Source organism: Bufo bufo, chromosome 5 (genome assembly GCF_905171765.1).
Source record: "Bufo bufo chromosome 5, aBufBuf1.1, whole genome shotgun sequence".
Taxonomy (NCBI): domain Eukaryota; kingdom Metazoa; phylum Chordata; class Amphibia; order Anura; family Bufonidae; genus Bufo; species Bufo bufo.
The window spans coordinates 78,333,178-78,353,222 of NC_053393.1; the positions used below are offsets into that span (position 1 = coordinate 78,333,178).

At 42.1% G+C, this 20,045-nt stretch overlaps 1 protein-coding gene across 4 annotated transcripts in view; it reads right to left on the minus strand.

Moving 5' to 3' along the window:
- Positions 1-20,045, minus strand: part of VPS13B (vacuolar protein sorting 13 homolog B) — a 1,020,896-nt gene that overhangs the window by 307,238 nt on the left and 693,613 nt on the right. For all 4 annotated transcript variants that reach the window (XM_040432419.1, XM_040432415.1, XM_040432418.1 and 1 more), the window contains exon 34: positions 2,939-3,629. In XM_040432419.1, coding sequence (XP_040288353.1) covers positions 2,939-3,629 — 691 coding nt within the window. The remainder of the gene's footprint in view (positions 1-2,938; positions 3,630-20,045) is intronic.

Here is a 20,045-nt window from a genome sequence, read left to right on the forward strand (position 1 = left end):
TTATGTTTTATAGACTGTGCCTTGTCCTATTCCATGAATGCTGGTAAAGGGAGTATATCCCCGAAAAAAAAAAAAAAAACACAAAGTGTGAGCATTGCTTGATGGGGACCAAGTCTTTAAGTTGCTCTCTTCCGTCAAATTATAAAAAAAAAAAAAGACATATTCATTATTTTTTTTCTTCGATGTCTGTTTTTGGAAAAGTTGGGTGCCAAACCAATATGGCCACCACAGTACCCTCAAAAGTTGTGGTCACGCTTTCATAGAATACTCAAGAGCAAGTCTGCCTAGACATGCAGTAAGGAATCTACAGGCCCCATGAAGCCATCTTGAAATTCAGTTGAAAACTGGACATCAACCAGAAAGAGCTACGGCATAACCAAATATCTTGATGGCGATGTCAGGTCCACATATGTCAGCAGCTATTTTCAGGAGTAACTCTAAAGTTGGTCATACACTCTCAACAATTGTCAGTCAAATGCTTGTTTGGCTATTATTCGGTCAAGCATGCATGTGTTTTCAATGGGGAAAGGCCACTGCCAGACATCTCTGGCTGCTGCGTATCTCCAATGAGAATTGAGCACACTGAAATTCACATTCCCAAAGCTTTTTTTTCTGAGAAGTGGATGTTGGTTCCATGGAAAACTGGTTAGATTCGACTGACATAAGTGCAATGTAATTGGCCATCTCTAAATAAGTCGTATGGGTGCTCCCATCTTATCATGTTGTGGCTATCATTTGGATCTTTAGAATCATTAGGACACACGTTCTCTTGGTAATTCCCCTGCAGAGCAGCGCTCGTGGCCTACTACTGCAAGGAACTACAACACAGCTTTATTCAAGAGAATGGGGTTGCACGATAGTTCCCTGTGCAGTTGGTGGTCAAGAGCATCACTGTCCAAGTAAATCAGTGATGGAGCACCTTCATCTGAAGACTGGTGGCAGTCCTGGCAGTTGGTCTATCACCAATCAGTAAGTGAAGTCAATGCCTGGATGTGATTTCCTTTATCCCAATAATGAGAAAACCCCTATAGTTACAGAAGGACTTCGACCAACTATAGTGTGGGCCCCCTGTTGATAATTCAAGAGCAGCTGGACATCCAGATAAAATTCATGAAGATCACAGTTTAAGAAAACAAATTTCACATATTGTGAAAAAATATGTCTAAGATGGTCGGACCGAAAACAATTTTTTTGAAAGATGCTCGTAAAAATGTCAACAAGATAGATACATGGGCATCTATTATTTAAAACACAAATGGTGCAACACAATAGCTGTCTTGGTAAGGTGGGTGCAAAGCCTTCCCGACTCCTGGCAACCTTTCAATACAATGATAAGAAGCAGAAGAGGCAGCACTGCAATATTTCAAGCAAGGAGTTAGGTTTTATAAACCAGTGTTCAAAGAAGAAACTATTCTGCTCCTTCAAACTATGTATAAGGAGATGTAGAAACCAATGGACGCCAACCAATGTTTGCACAAGTGGCATCTCTAGCAGCAGAGGATGAGTGCCTTGCGCATGCGCAGGTTGGCATTGCCGGCTGCTATGGCTCCTTAATACATAGTGTGATGGTGCTTTGTTAGATTAGATAAGCACAATAGCATTCAATGAACACCACTTTCCATATAGGTCCACATGGTCAGGACTTTGGATTTACGCTCACAGCAGGGTGAGTGCTTTGTCCCTCATTATAATAATTGAATGTTTAGAATAAATTTCTATTTTCTATGCTATATTATACCCACAGTGATTTCTTGATATATTGGATAATGCAACATAATCATATGACTGTTGATGACTTTGCTCGAGAAATGCTCCAGAGAGGAGATGAAAGTTGGTCCTGTGAACATGGGCGAAGCTTCTGGAATCAATCTTTCAGATGCTCTTTGCTTTACTTTTAGTCAAACCAATTTAAAGGAACATAAGACTTAAGAGATACAATATAGAGTAAAAATATAGCAGGATTACACAGGGGCGCAAAACGACACTGGTCCAGACACTTAAGCTCAGATGAGCATGTTTCCTTTATTCCGGTAGTGCACGTCAGGTAAAAACAGCAACAGCGCGTTTCGGGATACCAAGGTCCCCTTCATCAGGTTAACAGGATGGTAGTAACAATTGACGCTTAATGCAGGTATTTATATCTTTAAAAAAAGCCAAAAAGGACACCTGGGTCAGCACAATGGGAGTTGCAGCCTCCCCCAAGTGCCTCATTATTATATTAAGGTTCAGGCTTAAAATATATTACAAGTAGAAAACCATGTGAAGGAGAGATTAAGGGGTACTTATACACATCTACTGTGTTGTGCTATTTTTAAAAATCACAACCAGTATTTAAAAAAGAACATCGTACTAATCTAATCTTAAGGTCACGTGATCGCTGTTTCTGCAATCACGTGACTCGTCTCCGTGGAGAGGCTGCAACTCCCATTGGTGGAGGCTGCAACTCCCGATGGGCTGACCGAGGTGTCCTTTTCGGTGTTTTTTTAAGATATAAATACCTGCAATAAGCGACTATAGTCACTACCAGCCTGCTAACCTGATGAAGGGCACCTTGGTATCCCCGAAACACGTTGTTGCTGTTTTTACCTGACGTGCACTACCGAAATAAAGGAAAAATGCTCATCTGGACTAGTGTCGTTTTGTGCCCCTGTGTGATCCTGCTACATTTCTACTGTTTGGCTTTGTGTAGCCACCCTCTCCTGAAGATTGAGGACACTTTGGCTGCATACCTACCTACATATCTACAAAAGTGTTGTGCCTATCCCTAGCACAACCACTGAAGGTGAGCCTCAACTGGTCTTATAATTCAGAACATACTACCCTATGTTGTGCATTTATTTTATTTTTTTGTATGCTTCTCTAAGCTACATAACACCCAAAAATCTTAACAATAAAGAGTAAAGCAGAGATCAGCTTAGGTTACTTTGGACATTCATACCTGAACATTTGTATTCTGGATCTACACCCTTGAGGAGTGCATCGAAGAGAGATATTTCCACCTTCTGTTTCCTGTGATGGCAGCTTACGAGCAAAGAAGGTTGGGAAACAATAAGATGTAAAAATGGATTCAGCTGTAAATCTCCAGTTCCTCTTCTTCCAGGCTGGCGCACAATTGTGATGCCTAGAGCTTGCCGAGCAGAAGACCTGGTAGAAGCATGCAGGCGTTCTAGAGACAGCAGACTTGTTTTTCCATTTGCTGGGGAAGAAGAGTTGCTATTGAGAAGGTCCTCAGCAGTGAGTGCCGATATACATGATGGCCCAGGTCTGTCTGGTGTTTCCTCAGATTCTGCAGTGGACTGGTTCAAGCCGCTTTTGGTCACTTTCTCACCATCTCCATTATCCATTTTAGATTTAGGCACAGCAGTGCATGAGTAGGACATCAAGGATATCCGGCTGGCAGTGATAAATATATCGAATGGGATGAAATTCAGATTCTTCACAATCGATGACTGTTTGGATGGTCTCACTATTCTGTGATGACTTGTGCCTCTTTGTGGTTCAATCTGAACTATTCTTATTTTCACACTATCACTGCCAATGCCACTGTCTTGGGCTCCACTATAACGAGAGGATGAGTCCACTGGACGACCATCAGGGCAATCTTTTTTCTGTTGATCTTGTTTAGAAACCTTAAAAAAAAAATATATATGTAGTTAACACAAGTCACTGGCTAATGGGACTGTCTACCAGACAAAAAAATGTATTGATTAATAACTGATTTAGCCCCTAGAAAATCTCTATCATCTTTTCTAATCTGATTAAAAATGGTCACGTTAAAAGGCATGTCAGCAGATTTGTACCTATGACACTGGCTGACCTGCTCCATGTGCACTTGGCAGCTGAAGACATCAGTGTTGGTCCCATGTTCATATGTGCCTGCATTTCTGAGAGAAATGATGTTTTAATAAATGCAAATGAGCCTCTAGGAGCAACGGGGGCGTTGCCGTTACACCTAGAGGCCCTGCTCTTCCTGCAACTGCTGCATCCTCTGCACTTCGATTGACTTTAGGAGAAGTCAGGACCAGGCGTGATCATGTTTACACTTTCTGGCCCTGTCATTCAAAGTGCAGAGGGAGTGGCAGAGAAAGCAGAGCCTCTAAGAGTAACGGTAACGCCCCTGTTGCTCCTATTGCCTCATTTGCATATACTAAAAGATCATTTTTCTCAGCAATGCAGGCACATATGAACATGGGACCAACACAGACGCCTTCAGCTGCCAAGTGTACATGCAACAGGTCAGCCAGTTTCATAGGTAAAAATCTGCTGACAGATGCCCTTAAAAGGCAACGCATACTTCTGACATGGAAAGAAAAATGATTTTTACTTATGTTAGTGCAACTTTTTAACTCAAGACAATCAGGCTGCAACCTTCATTCATTTGTTCATTTTCAGATTCTCTGATATTTAATTTACAACCAGCTTCTAGATTTGGACGTGGATTTGTCTCTCCCTGTAAGACAAGCTAAATATTAGCTTATGAGGTATGTGTGTCCAGGATGCTGCTGCCTTCACTAGTTCTCATGCATCTGCACTGCTTCATTTTCGGACTGATTTCTTCAACATGAGGGATCTCTTCTCCCATCTGTCAGTGTGTAAACACTAAAGCTTATATTATTAAGTGCCATAACGTACTAGATGTTGTAATTGGAAGTATGTTTTAGCATAATAATAAAAAAGAAATGTTCATTAGACTGCCCCTGACTGTATATACTGACATCTCTAAGGTCAAATTAATTCCATCTGGCACGAAACATTACAGAAGTAGATCCAGGAGAGGTGAATAAGATGAGTGTAGCTGCAGGCTAGTGACCCAGCATCATGCTTTTACAAAACAACGGGGCATAATGACCGCTTGTACTGTAGTCATTGGATGAATGACTTGTTTAATGAAGAAAGACCTCCGGTACCTAAAGAGACCAACAAGGCAAGCGTTTTACAACCGTTTAAAAGTGTAAAGAAGCCGGGATCCTCTAGACAGTGATTTATTATGCACACTTCTGAAACTAATTGAGTATATTAACATTCTCCCAAGGGTACAGTGAAAAAATATGGCAATTAGTTAGAATGACTACTGGAAAACGAGAAACTTCAAACAGCGCCCGGGGCTTAACTACCGATTCGTGTTTGCCTGCAGTCACCTGTTGTACTAATACAAAAGATGCCCTTAGGTATAGCATTCCTCTGGGTGAACTCCAGTGCGAGGCGGGGAGGGAAATAAAGGCTAGATTTGTGAACGGGGAAAAAAGCGAGTAACCAAAACCAGCTACCTGTAAACATTTAAAGTGACCTGGGTTTTACATGGAGCCCCAGCTGCTAGAATGTGACTATAAAGGCAGCATTTATCATTGAGTGCTACGAGCAGATCCCTACTTGTATTCCTTGTACAACCCATTTAAAGCAGACAATAAAAGTTTTCTTTAATTAGCTACCGGTGTGCATTAACATGATCATGATTAAACCATAAAAACCAACTGTACATTACTCTTGTACCCACGGCCAGATGTTCTAAATTACTTCGTCCGAAAACGTACTTTAAGCCTCTTTAGAAAAAAAAAAAAAAAAGATCGGCCTTCTACTTTCAGAGAATTAAATGCATATTACTGCAGTGAAGAAGATAGTGTTTCAGACCTCCAGGCATATATTAAATATACTGGCAGGACATTAGACAAAATGCTTGACTTATTAGATACTTCCTATTCTAAACAGTGTCATCAAAGCCTAAAAACAAAATTCATATAAAAGCAGCACAAAGCTTCCACATAGAACTGCTGCCAAAAATCGCTCTACTTTCCAGCTAATGAGGAAAGGATGTGTACTCTTAACATATGAATGTAAGAGTTTCCAAGCATTCGCGTTAGGAAATGTTCCTATTGGTTCCATATGGTGTAATGTTAAATTAAACTATATCGGTGAAATTACCTTAAGATAGCTGGCATGATACATGGAATTAATTGGTATTCAAGGGGTGGAGGTGGTTCAACATAACCAATTAGGATAATAGAAAAACACGCCAGACCTAGTTATTTAGATGCATTTAGGGTCATCATGCGGCTTCTCACATCAGCTGTTGACACTGAAAGTCAATCTATTATCGACTGTATATAGTTTTCTATTTTTATTTATATATATTTTATATAGTTTTTTTGCACTTTTTTGTATGCATATTCGTATGCATCTGCGACTTACATATCTGCTAGATCTGTCATGGGTCCAGCAAAAACGCATCCGGTGTATAATACAACCATCTGCATCTGTTTAGAACAGATCCGGTTGTATTATATCCCAAATGAACAAGATGGATCAGTCACTAAATCCATTGCAAGTCAATGGGCACCGAATCAGTTTTTTTCGTGCCCGAAACACAATGTAAGTCAATGATGACGGATCAGTTTTTTGATGATCAGTATCCCACGACGCACTCAAAAACCCTGCTTGCAGCGCTTTTGTGTGCGTCATAGAAAGGCAACAAAATGGAGCGGAATGCATTCTGGTGCACTCAGTTACGTTTAGTTCAGACAATGAATGGGGACAAAACTGAAGCATTTTCCTCCGCTGTGAGATCCTATGACTGATCTCAGTAGTGGAAAGGAAAACGCAGTTGTGAAAGTAGCCTAAGAGATATATGAAAAGCAGCAGAAAGCCAGTATCGACATGATGGATAGACAGAACAAAGAGTTTTCATATGGTGACAAAGAGCTTACTCCTGAAGGAATAAGGTTCGGATTGAGGTGTTTGTGGGGGGGGGGGGGGGTTCGTTTTTTAAGGGGTAATATAGGATTTTAATACTGATGGCCTTTTCTCAGGACAGGGCCATCAATATCTGATCCAACATAACCCCCCCCCCCCCCCACACACACACACACCAATCAACTGGTCATGAGCAGCTCCGACCAGAGTAGTAGACTGAGCCAGTTTCTGCAGCACTTCTCCCTTTGAAGTGAATGGGAGCAGCGTTGCAGTGACCAGCTCTGTCTACTACCCAATGGACGGAGGACGGAGCTGTGTATGTAGTCCTGGAGCTTGCGTTACTGCTGGGCAGCTGATTGGCCGGGGTGCAGGGTGTCAGACCACTGCCGATCAGATATTGATGGCCTATCTTGAGGATAGGCCTTCAATATTAAAATCCTGGAATACCCCCTTTAATTTTGCTCAGAAAGTGGCTTTTCACTTTAAATTCTAAAACAAGCGTATGTAATTGCAAGCTTCTTAGCTGGTCCTGTAGTGGAGCTTTTACTATGTTCTGCCAGGGCTAGTTGAATCACAGAGCTGCAGTTAAACAGTTACAGAGCCGAAGTCTTCACTATTCCACTGAAACAATATATTCCTCCCTCTGAACACTGCCAGATGCTTTATAAATCTGCAAAGTGATGGTGTATATGGAAGCGTTCCGCAGCCGAAAAATTATGGTTTATTCCTTAAATCACTCCAAGGCTTTTTCCCATCATATGTTTTCCAATGTTTGCAGTAAATGTGAAATAGGTGATGAAGGTGTAAGTAGCAGAACAGAGAACATGAGTATTTCCCTCTTTCTCATGCAGACACTTAGTATTAATAGCTGGATACCTCACAAAGCACATCTATGGCTAAGAACAGAAAATTGTAAAGAAACCCAAACTTTAGAACCCACATGTGGAGGCATAAGAAAACAAATTAAAGAAAAGCTCTGCTGAAATATTTTCCCCTATGTTGTGCAGACTAATCCATACAACCCATGTGCATGTAAAAGAGTAGTAATTTTTTATTATTTTTTGTATTATTCTATGTACTAACAAGAGCTCGGGGCATAACAGAAGGTCAGGTGAAAGCAAGGTGACTACCACCCCACACTTTGGTTTCAGGGTAACGTGGCTGACACTTTGCTATGAGAAGCAGTACATCCTTTTGCCCCAACGACTGAAGCATGTAAAGGTAGAACTGCCTCCCTGTCACTCTTTTAGGCTACAGTACTTTCACACTTGCATTGTTGTTTTCCGGTATTGAGATCCGGCAGAGGACCTCAATACCGGAAAAAAAAAGTTTCCGTTTAGTCCTCATGCGTTCTGAATGGAAAGAGATCCGTTCAGGATATCTTCCGTTGCGGCAGCATTCCGTTTTGTGTCCGGTCATGGAAATGGAACAAACCGGATCCGTCACTAAAAACAATGTAAGTAAATGGTGACGGATCCGTTTCTGTAGGAGTCTAAAAAACCAGATCCATCACCCATTGATTTTCAATGTATTTAATGACGGATCCGTTTTTTCCGGTCTGGTCTCACAAAACTGCATCCTAATGGAACAGATACATCCTGATGTGCAAAATCAAAACAGATCCGTTTAATTCCAGTACTGAGATCCCCTGCCGGATCTCAATACCGGAAATAACACAAGTGTGAAAGCAGCCTTAAAATGATGTGGGCACTGTAGGGATCTGTGTTTGAACAGGGCTGGCAACAACAGATGTCACTGGGTTCAGTAGTCTTAGAAGTCTGAGCTCAGTTTATTTTTTATCCAGCACAAAACAAGGCACCCAAGATATATAAGCACTTGGGGTGAAGGCATGGCACCAAAAGAATACATAAACATCAAGTCAAAGTCCTGGCCCATCAGGGCACTAACTATACAGAGGTTTCTACCTTACCTAGGTACCATTCCCATGCTGAACTTTTTACAGGAGGCAGGTCTTCTAGCTTCAAGGCTCTGACCCAGGTTGAGGCACTGAGGCCTCTATTTATTCCCCAGTAACTACACCTGAGAACACCTCAGGCCTCATGCACACGACAGTTGTTTTTCTCGGCCTCCGTTCCGTTTTTTTTTTTGCAGATAGGAAGGGGACCCATTCATTTCAATGGGTCAGCAAAAAAATGTTGATAGTTCATCCATTTGTGTTCCTTGTCCGTTGTCCGTGTTTCCCTTTAGCAAAAAAAATAGTGCAACTCCTACTTTTTTCACATTTGCGGACAAGGATAGGCATTTATTACAAGGGATCTGTGGAAAATAACGGATGCCGCATCTGTTTTTTTTTTTAGCGGACGCACAATTTGGGGACGCAAAAAACAACTGTGATATGCATGAGGCCAAAGGGAAATAGCTCTAATACAGTGGGGTGGTATGGTAGGTCTCTCAACCAATTCTACCTATCATTCAAAAATAAAAACAACATCAAATAAATCAATCCATCTGAATAAAACCATGCAGCCGTTTGGATTCCTTGTTACAGCGCAGACAGAACTTCTCCCACTAAATTATTTTATAGATACTACTGCTCCCTAGTAAATACTACCTCCTCCATTTCTTGTAATTACTACCTCCCCCATGTCTTCCTGTAACTGATAAAATACTGCGACCGTCTCTTGTTGTGTGACGAGCCCTGCTTCAGCTTTCCTCATGCACATACTCAACCCTCTGTGATCAAATTTAGGACATCATGATGCCAGTGAGAGAAAAAACACTGGCCCCTACTCAAAAAAGAAGGTAGGTAAAAATCTCTGTATAGTATTATTCTGGAATTTTGAATGAAGCGACTTTGGATGAAGCATCAGAAGCTCGCTTCGCTCAACACTAATTGTGAGCCAAAACCAGGTGCGGCTCTAAACACAGAACAGGTGCAGGTCTTTCCCTTATACCTTATGTCTGTGGAGGCTCCAATCCTGGATCACAATCACTGATGGAAATCAGTGTGAATGAGGCATAAGAATGGGATCAGTGCTAACAAGTGTTAAAGGACCTCCAGATAGCTTGCAAGCAGTAAGTATAAGGCTGCAATTCCATGCACAGCCTCCAATAAGTTGAGTGTGTGTGGTGTAAACAATGAAGAGACCACCAGGCATGCCTAAGGGTACGACCAAGTAAAGCGACTTGGCCGTGCTGGGGTCGGGTACCGCTGTGGTCATATAGGCTGCAGATGCCTCTAATTAAACCAATGAGACGGCACTGTTAGGTGGGGCTGTATTGTTAATAGCTGCGCAGCATCTTCAATACCGCGATCCATTAATAATTCAGACTCACTGAACAGTGCGGTCTCATTAGTTTTATTAGAGGCGACTGTGCCCTGTACAAAGGCAGCAGTACTCAACCACAGCAAGGTTGCGTCTTAACACGACTGTGCCATTTGGTTGTACCTTGAGTGATGCGACCCTTCAAACAGGTGATCGGAGGAGTTGTCAAAGTTGGACCCCAAATGATTTGATATTGATGACCTATCCCGAGGACAGCCCGTCAAAGGAACTCCTGGAAAGCCCCTTTAATGTTTATTTAATTCCAGGTTATATTCTAGTCATTTGTTATCTCCTGAAGAGTCTTCAATGCTGAACATGGCCATGGCACATTCAATGGGGCGAGGTCACCTCCCAGCCAATCTGGTTAAGGCCGAAGTATTTATATCCATGGCAGCAAACTGAGCTTTTGGACTTGGTGGAAAAAAAGGTGCAGCTTTTGAGGTCTTTTGTCATGGACGTACCAAGACATACCAACGTCCCTGCAACAGTGAGTGGCAGGAGATCTTGGACACTGGCAACACATGGTTTGATTTGACATGTTTACCTTGTGGATCAATAGGCGTCTGTGTTGTTTCTGGTACTGGTCACACCCTTAACCTCTAGGTGTTGCTATTGTGGTCATTTAACTTTCCCTATTTATAGTTGTGTCTCGCCCACAATGCTGTGCGGTTTATAGCTTCAGTTGGACCTGTGGATAGCTGGTGTTCGGATCTCGGCTGAGTTCCTGGTGCTGCCATAGCTTCTTGGAAGTTAAGTGCTACATTTCCCTTTGTATTTTGGCTTTTCTGTGTGTTGCATTTCTTTGCTGTTTTGTGTTAGGCCTTAGGGAGACTCCCGTTCATCCTTCCTTTTGGAGGATCAGGATGTCTCATTCCCGTCATTAGTACCAGAGTCCTTTAGGGTTAAATAGGACTTTAGGTATTCCTGTGTATGAATTCACCGACCTCTGGGGTCTGTTCATACTGGTAGTCAGTCTGGGCTTTGAATAGGGTTTTCACTAGGAGGTGTCCATCTTCCTTCCCTAGTTTTCAGGCCTTATCTCCTTTTTCCTTTCCCTCCTAGGTTCGGTATGGAGGTTTCCCTCCCACACTAGAGCGTGACATCTTTTTAGGGTCCATCCATTGGTGTGGCTATAGGGTAAAGCAGAGGAAGCGACTGCTTTTGGGCACAAACTCAGATGGGGTCCACCCATTGTCAGGGCCCCCTGACCAGGATTATAAAATTACATATACAGAGACACTATAGGAAACGAAGCTGCTACCGGGCTTTGTCTGAAAGAGCGATCTTGACTGGCCACGGGAGTTGGGGTTGCGCAGAAGGAGGGGGTTGAGAACAGGTTACTGGGGGGGCCCCGTTCAAAGATTTACTGTGGAGCCCAATCATTTCTACTTAGGTCACAGAGTCCATCCTAACAAGATGGCTCCGCTGAGGGAAAATCCGCAGCGCATCTATCTATCTACTGCATTCCCATCTCAAGGAAAGGTCATCAATATTCTAAACCTTTACAAATGAAAAACAACCATTCTTGGGACACAATTTATAAGACGTGTGCTAGAGAAACGGCTGCAGTATGGACACTGGGAGCATGTCAAAGTCCATTATATCCGGTAAAGGCTAACGTGGTCTGTAGGTTCTAGTCCTTCTTTACTTTTTGTATAAATACCGCAATGTTTTAGCTATCAAATACAGTTTGCGATAAATAAGCTTAAAGCAGCAAAAAGTTATAAACCAATAAAACTGTGGCCAGGCAACACATTGCCTATAAGACGATTTCCTCTCTGGGATTAAACAGCCTGATCCAGACCATATGCTCCCTGGCATTACATACATATATAGAGCAGATGCCTTATACATTTTTCTGGAGAACAATTAGTTGATTTCTGCAAATACCTCCAGGGTGGGTTTATAATTGCAATACCAGAAAAAGGACTTGGGAAATAAAGATACATCTGAAAAAATAAACTCGGATACCGATGATACATGGAGAAATGCGTATAAATGTGTTTCTGTGACTCACCGCAAGCAGTGGAATCTCTACCCACATTCATTTATAAAAAGGCTATCTTGTTACAGACACTCCTTTTGCTCGCCTGCCAACATACACAAAGATGTGAAAACTACAAAATATTAATTATGAAAAGGGATAAAGAAAATGGTGCTAAATCAAATTTGCCACCTGAGACGTCCAATAGAAATAGTTCATGTTTGTTCTCCCACCGCATGCCAGTAATTCACATAATACATTAAAATGAACAAATTACTTGCGGCTTTACATGTTTCCAAGTGAACTGGACTAAGGCCCTGTCTAGAGCAAATGTTCAAGTCTTTATAAACTGATGGGCTCGCGAGTCTTATGATTAATGTGAGCACTAAAAACCACTGTAAAAAAATTAGCAGGATTTACATGTAAATGATTTCCTAAATCAAGCTCCGAGCAAAGGCCAGGTTCTTCTCACTTCACAATTGAATGCTAGGAGGTAACCGTCCTATGGTTGCCCTCAAGAGCTGCAAAGCTTGGTGGGATTTCTAGGTTTCAAATGACTTCGGACTACCAAAGTGCAGAGTGGACAGAGTAGTCTGAGAAGCTGGTGGTCATTTTACAAAAATGAAGAGGGGGCTGGGAATTGGAACAGCTGTGTCATTAAAGGGGGGTTCTGAGAAAATTTTAAGTCTCGGACAAACCTTGTAGCAGCTGAAAAAAAAAGAAAAAATCATCTTATGATCACCCCCATCTCCAGAGCTGGTCCACTCCTTCTTCCCTTGCTTTTTTACAAACTGCACCAATGATGTGCAAGTATACGGTGCATGACCGTTGCAGCCACATACTGTTCTCAACCAGAGGACAGAGATTGGCAACAGCAGCATACGCCTGCATCTTTTTAGGGCATTTTTTTATATAAAGGGGTTGGCCCATCTGGGACATTGATGGCATATTTCTAGGATATGCCATCAATGTCAAATAGTTGCGGGTTCCACTTTTGGGAACCGTTCCTATCTAGAGAATGCAGCCTTCAAAGTGAAGGAGAGTGCACTGCGTATGCACGGCATGATCTCCATTCATCACTAATAGAGTTCCTAAAAAAAGTCGAGTGTGGGCCCTCCATTATCTTAGGAGGCCCCATGGCAGTGAATGTAGAGCGCACCACCTCTCCATTTACTGCTATAGGTATGCAGGGAATAGCAAAACCAGCGCTCAGCTAATTTCAGAAATCCCACAGCAGTGAACGGAAGGTGGCCGTGCTCCCAGAAGTTGGACCGGCACCTATCTGACATTAATGGTGTATCCTACCAATATGCCATCAATGTCCCAGATGGTCCAACCTCTTTAACAGGGAAGTCCCCTTTTATAAATTAACTGAAGCAGAGAAGCAGCTATAAAAAAAAAAAGTCTCTCTCTCTGGAAGTCCCAACACGTCTGTGCATTGGAGAGACAGCCCTTTGATTTCAATCAGAAATCATCCTGTGGTGGCGCCGCAGGGGAACAATGCACTTGTAGATGGGTTCTAATACAGATGGTCGTTGTAGGTTCTAGAAGTGGTTATGATTCACTTCCTTACCAGGAAGACAACCATTAAGATCCACTAGTCAAGCAATAGTAATACCAATGCAAAATGTAACTCATTGAAAAAAAAAATCAGGAACTTGGTGAAAATCTATGTTCTGAAAATTCCAGATGTAGTCCAGGAGCACAGTCCGCCGATAAAGAGCTTGAAAGAAGCCTATTATCTGATCGCACTCCCACACTGTAAACTCCGAGAGGGAGTAAAGACAAAAGGCAGATTACAAGTCTGAGTCAGGGCAGTGTCTTCCTTACACAAATTAGTTGTATTTCCCTTTTCACAGACAGAAAAAAATATATATATTCTTATCGGTCTAGAGTTTAAATGTATGAATGATGTGGTTTGCAAGACATACCAACACTACTGCAGCTGACAGTGTTTACAGCATGGTTTCCTAGATAGCCGCAGACCCATAGAAGGTCTTATATAGCTGCTAGCCGTGCATTGCCCTGAAGGCTGCATTAACCAGTTCAGAGGCCAAACTTTGGTAATGCCTCACACGTTCCCTAACAAGGTGCAGGTGAAACGGTGTGCTCGTAACCGCAGGAAGTAAGAGGATGTATTACCTAGTGCATTAACAGGCTCGAATGGAAAAATGGAACCACATCCAAGAAGAAAATAATTCTTCCATTGTCAAACTCCCTGAGCAAGCAGCAGACGACTACCTGAGGTGTTGTACTCAGAGTGGAAATCAAGGTCCTAACAGGTATCTGTTATAATACAGGACCGATCGTTACCGGCTAGAAACCGATGTCTGAAGGACAAATAGCCACATATCCAGGAGCCATAAAGTATTTTAAACCTGTATTAAAACCATATTCATATGTGCCCGCATTTCTGAGAGAAAAAGTTTTAATATATGCAAATAGGACTGCAGGAGCAACAGGGGCGTTGCCGTTACACCTAGAAGCTCTGCTCTCTCTGCAATTGCCACACCCTCGGCACTTCAATTGACTTTAGGAAAAGTCAGGGCCAGGCATGATCACGTTTACACTGCCTGGTCCTGTCAATCAAAGTGCAAAGGGAGAGGCAGCTGCACAGAGAGCTGAACCTCTATGTGTACATATGTTAAAACATCATTTCTCTCAGCAATGCGGACACATATGAATATGGGACCAACACAGATACCTACAGCTGCCAAGTGCACATGTAACAGGTCAGCCGGTTTCATAGGTACAAATCTGCTGACAGATGTCCTTTAAGGGCTTCCAGGGATATGCATTACAACAGCCACCTGGACTACAGAAACCTGTAGTCTACAAAGAGTGTTGTGAGCATGCTCTGTGACCTGTACAGAGGTCATTGTACAGAGAGGGTATGGAGGTGAAATGCGTCATCACCAACTAACTATTAATGCTATGAGTCTATAAGAGAGGTTTTATCTTTCATTGTAAAAAATAAAAAAAATTATATATATATATATATATATATATATATATATATATATATATACACACTGCATTTTTAGCTCCATAAGACACACTTCCCTCCCACCAAAAGTGAGGGAAAAATGTCAGTGCGTCTTATGAAGCTAATACTAATGAGCTCTTCCATTGTAGAAGCACTCGTTAGTACACAGTAGGACCGGGGAATGGTGAATAAGGCACTCCTGATGCTAGCTTTACTCACTGTTACCTGGTCTTCTTCTGGTAACGTATGGTCCTGGCTTAGTGTTCCACGTCCTGACGTACTATCACCTGACACTGCGCAATATCAGGTCATAGTGCAGTTCTGCAGGAAGAGCGTGTTGAATGTACCAAGTGGCGGCGCTGTCTGATCTGAGGTATGATGATGACTGGGGGTCTGATCTGAGGTCTGGTCAAGAGCAGGGGTCTGATCTGTGGTCTAATGAAGAGTGGAGGTCTGATTTGGGGTGTGATCTGAGGTATGAGGAGAATTGGTGGTCTGATTGGGGTCTGATTTGAGGTCTGAAGAAAAAAGAAACATTTTTTTAATTTCCTTATCTAAAACCAAGATGAGTCTTATACAGCGAAAAAATTATATATAATCAGAATTCAAGGGGAATGCTGGGATCCTACACGGGTAGGTTATTTTCTGACAAGGACGAATACAATGCTTTTCTAAGTTCAAGTGCAAATATAGAATTAAGGGGCTTTTTTTTTACTCAAAATTATTCCTTACTCACTTATACTTGTATGTACTGTGTGGTCATGTATTCATTAGGCCTGCAACATGTCAGAAACAAACAGTTTCAACCGGCCATGTATGCATTAAAATATACGGAAATTAATCTCTAAGACACACAAAAATGAATACGCAGTATATTGTCAGATATGCAATTCCTTATTCTGCAAGGATCCAAATGCAATGGCATAGTAACATATGACTAATATGTTACTATGCCATTGCATTTGGCTAAAAGCTAAAAGAGAATCATAAGTTTAAAGGGTTTCTGTCATGGGAAAAATCGTTATGTAGCTGACTGACACTAGCGATGTGCTAATGTCAGCAGTACATAACAGTATGTTTGTTAACTTCCTGCCTGCCGCCATTCTCTTAAAAAAACAGACTTTTATGATCTGCTAATGAAGCCTCTAGGCGCTTAGAGGGCGTTGCTGCAGCACCTAGAGGCTTGGTCTACTCGCCTTTTGGCACGCCCAGGTCCATCCTTCTCTGCATCGTCCTCATAATCACACGCCTGCGCCGTCCCATTTAGTATTCGGTGCAGGCGCAGTGAGTGAAGGACGCTCGGCTGCTGCCAGCTTCCTCACTGCGCCTAAGCCGATTACGTCACAAACGCTTCCCTGGCAGGCCTGCATGGCAGCAGCCGAGCGTCCTTCACTCACTGCGCCTGCACCGAATACTAAACGGGACGGCGCAGGCGTGTGATTATGAGGATGATGCAGAGAAGGACGTCAATCAAGTGGACGTGGGCGTGCCAAAAGGCGAGTAGACGGAGCCTCTAGGTGCTGCAGCAACGCCCTCATAGCACCTAGAGGCTTCATTAGCAGATCATAAAAGTCTGTTTTTAAAGAAAACGGCGGCAGGCAGGGAGTAATAAATCACACTGTTATGTACTGCTGACATTAGCACATCGCTAGTGTCAGTCAGCTACATAACGATTTTTTTCATGACAGAAACCCTTTAATTAACCAACGTAAAATCTCACACAAACTGAGGTTAAGATGAAGTTCCAGTATTTTGCCAATGATTTTGGTACAGTACTAAAAATGCATCGCTATGTGGAACTGATTGCAGCTTAAAGGGAACACTAGTAAGGCCTCATGCACGCAACCGTATGTATATTGTGGTCCGCAAAAAATACGGATGACGTCCGTGTGCATTCCATATTTTGCAGAACGGAACAGCCGGCCCCTAATAGAACAGTACTATCCTTGTCCATAATGCGGACAATAATAGGACATGTTCTATTTTCTTGCGGAACGGAAATACGGACATACGGAAATGGAATGCACACTGAGTACCTTCCATTTTTTGCGGACCCATTGAAATGAATGGTTCCGTATACGGTCCGCAAAAAAAACACAGACACAGAAAGAAAATACGTTCGTGTGCCTGAGGCCTAAGACTGATATCACAGCATCATCATAGATCTCCCTTTGCAGATATAAATACAGCAAATTATTAATGAATGCAAGAAATATAGAAGAGAGAAAGGGACCAAGTCAGAAACGAGCAGGTTTACATAGCAAGAAGTCGTGTAAACACACTTTATCCACGTTAAGAAGCTAAACATACAGAGCAATCCAACACATCATGGCCGTTAAGCACACCTATTTGTAAAATGTCAGCACACCTTGTTGCTCAATCAATTATCTGGGCACTTAACCCAAAAGACCCCAGCTACATAAAGGTTCATTAATCACACTGGTCATTTAATGCACTCTAAGACTTCTGAGTATTTCAGGATCACCATCAAAGAGACTCTTTTATGTGCACGGTAAAAACAGTACAGTAAAACACTATGCCACATGAGATCTGCCAAGTGGATCTCGGCCAAGTGGCAAATTACTGCATATTGATGAACTCGTTAGATCAAAAGAAATCACAGCCTGGATCGGACTCGGAGGAGAGAACACCTTTCAGAACTAAGAAAGCTCAACTTTGTAGAACTAATCAAAAATAAAGAAAATAAAGAAAATAAATCAGAACAACAGTTCACCCAAACCACAGAGGCTATCTACAGAGGTGTACTACAGCTGTTCCAAAACCGCATATTTCAGATGCTAACGAAATGTATACCTAAATGTGATGTCATGTAAGAACTTTTTATGTCTACTTAGCAAACACAAAATAAAGTTAGAAAAGCAAAAGTTTTTTGTTTGCTTTTTCCAGTTAGGAAAAAAAAGCTGTAAAAAGTCAGGCAGGTTTAATGGTTTAAAAAGAGAACTCTATAAATCATACAGATTTGCTGTAATTCCCTTACAAATTTAAAGCTCTACCTTTTTTTTCCCCAGAAAAACCAGTGGTGAGACTGGGTAATATATTAACCAACTGCTTAAAAAAGAAAACCCTACAGCAAGGATCAGCAACCTGCTGTGAAACTACAACTCCCAGCATGCAAACATGCTCGGCTGCTCTTCTAACAACCACAGAAGCGAATGAAGCATTCTGGGAGTTGTAGTTTCTAAACAGCTGGAGGTTGTTGATCCCTGCCCTGCGGCCTAACATGCACATGGCAGAGCGAGATACTCCATGTGCCACCACATGGGGCTGATAGATTTGAGAGAAGAATAGAACATAACATGGACCATCGAAAAAAAAAAAAAAAAATTATTGGGTTTATATGGAATCCAAGAGGGAAAAAAATCTTTGCATGCTTCCATGTAAAACCAGTATCTAGAGAGGTAGTAGAGCTTCATAGACCAAGTTGATAGGTCTGCTTTGTACAGTGGTAATACATCTACTCCGTCCCTTTCAAGTGAATTGGACGGGCAGCTGTAATTACAGAAAAAAACTGAAATAAAGTGGCCTAAATGGGAGGAAATGCTCAAAAAACCCAAACACTGTGGCGTGTTTATAACCGGGGGAGCAATTCCTCCGCATATGATCCGTAGCTAACGGCAATCCCCAGCAAAAGTGCATGCAATGGAGGATGTCGGCAGCGGACCACATGCACCACAAAAGCATTTGTAGTTGTAATTACCCTGCAGCACCGTTGCAAAGGCTATGCTACCCCTTTAAACAGCAGATCGTGTGGGAGTGTTGGGAGTCGGACCCGCCACTGGTCTGATTTTGAAGACCTATCCTGAGGACAGGTCATCAATACTGTAACATTGCACAAACCCTTTCATAGTAATTAATGCAGAAATCCAGGTAATTCCAGTGGGCTCTGTTACGTCTTTTCTCACAATTGTATGTATCTTTGTGCATGTAACCTTTTTAATGAAAATTAAATAAACAGAATGTTTGATATAGCATACTGTCAGTCATGGGGTTAACCGTAATTCCCAAACATTCTCCCCAGAAGTTTTAGGCCTTAAATAGATCAATGGCGGCCTGGACTGACAGTAAACTAAATAAAGATTAGGTTTCCATTCCCCTACGAAGCACAGAATGTTAAATGAACATTTCAGGATTAACAAAACAAAAACCCTTGTACAATTTCCATTTGATATCCCGTCTCCGCAGTCTATTTTTATCTCCGAGCAGGCTGAGATTTTCTCGTAAGCAGCCATCGGTACCGTTGACAGATTTGCTGACAGGTTGTCATTTGAAAGTGTTTGTTCAGGACATAAAAAAACCTCAATCTATCTGTAAACATTTGTACATGTGAAAGTAAAAACAGGCTGAGACGTGTGAAACTTCTATCAAGATCCTTGTTCCTGGTGCATCAAAAGTCCAACTCTGCTACCTATACTCACCAGTAATTACATTAGCCCGACGTTTACTCCAGGAGCATGTGACCCTTCACTACAGATACCCCTAGATGTCGATCCAAAACTCCTATCCACTGCAGCTTAGTGTGAAGCCAGCGGTGTAGCTATAGGGGGTGCAGAGGTCTCAGCCATGGTAGGTGGGGGGGGGGGGGGGCTTGTTATATATTTGGCATTGGAACTTAGGAGCTCCACATTACACCTATGTATAAAACTACATACCGACACTACTGTACATATCTAAAACGTCAACTTGTAGAACGTCTTCCCCAATTTGCTTTCGGAAAACAGGACACTGGACAGTGATATATAAGCTACAGTACCTATGCCAGTAACCTGGTTAAGGCATATCTAAACTTTCAGATAATTTATCAGAATAAGCTGTCATATCTGTATACATGAATGATGAAACTATATCAGACCATTACATGAGATTTTTAGCAGCTTTCTCCTCCACGAGCTCCATCCATAATTCTCAGTGGTCTCTGCGGCAGTGGCTGGAGACTAGCTGTAATGATGTCTGCCCATAGAATACAAATGGAAACAGCAGATTTTGTTCCCTAAACACATTTGCTCGCTCAAAATCAGTCAGAGGCTCAATACAAGACATTATGGAGAAGTACTGGGTAGTAAAGATGTGAATAGAACTGTTG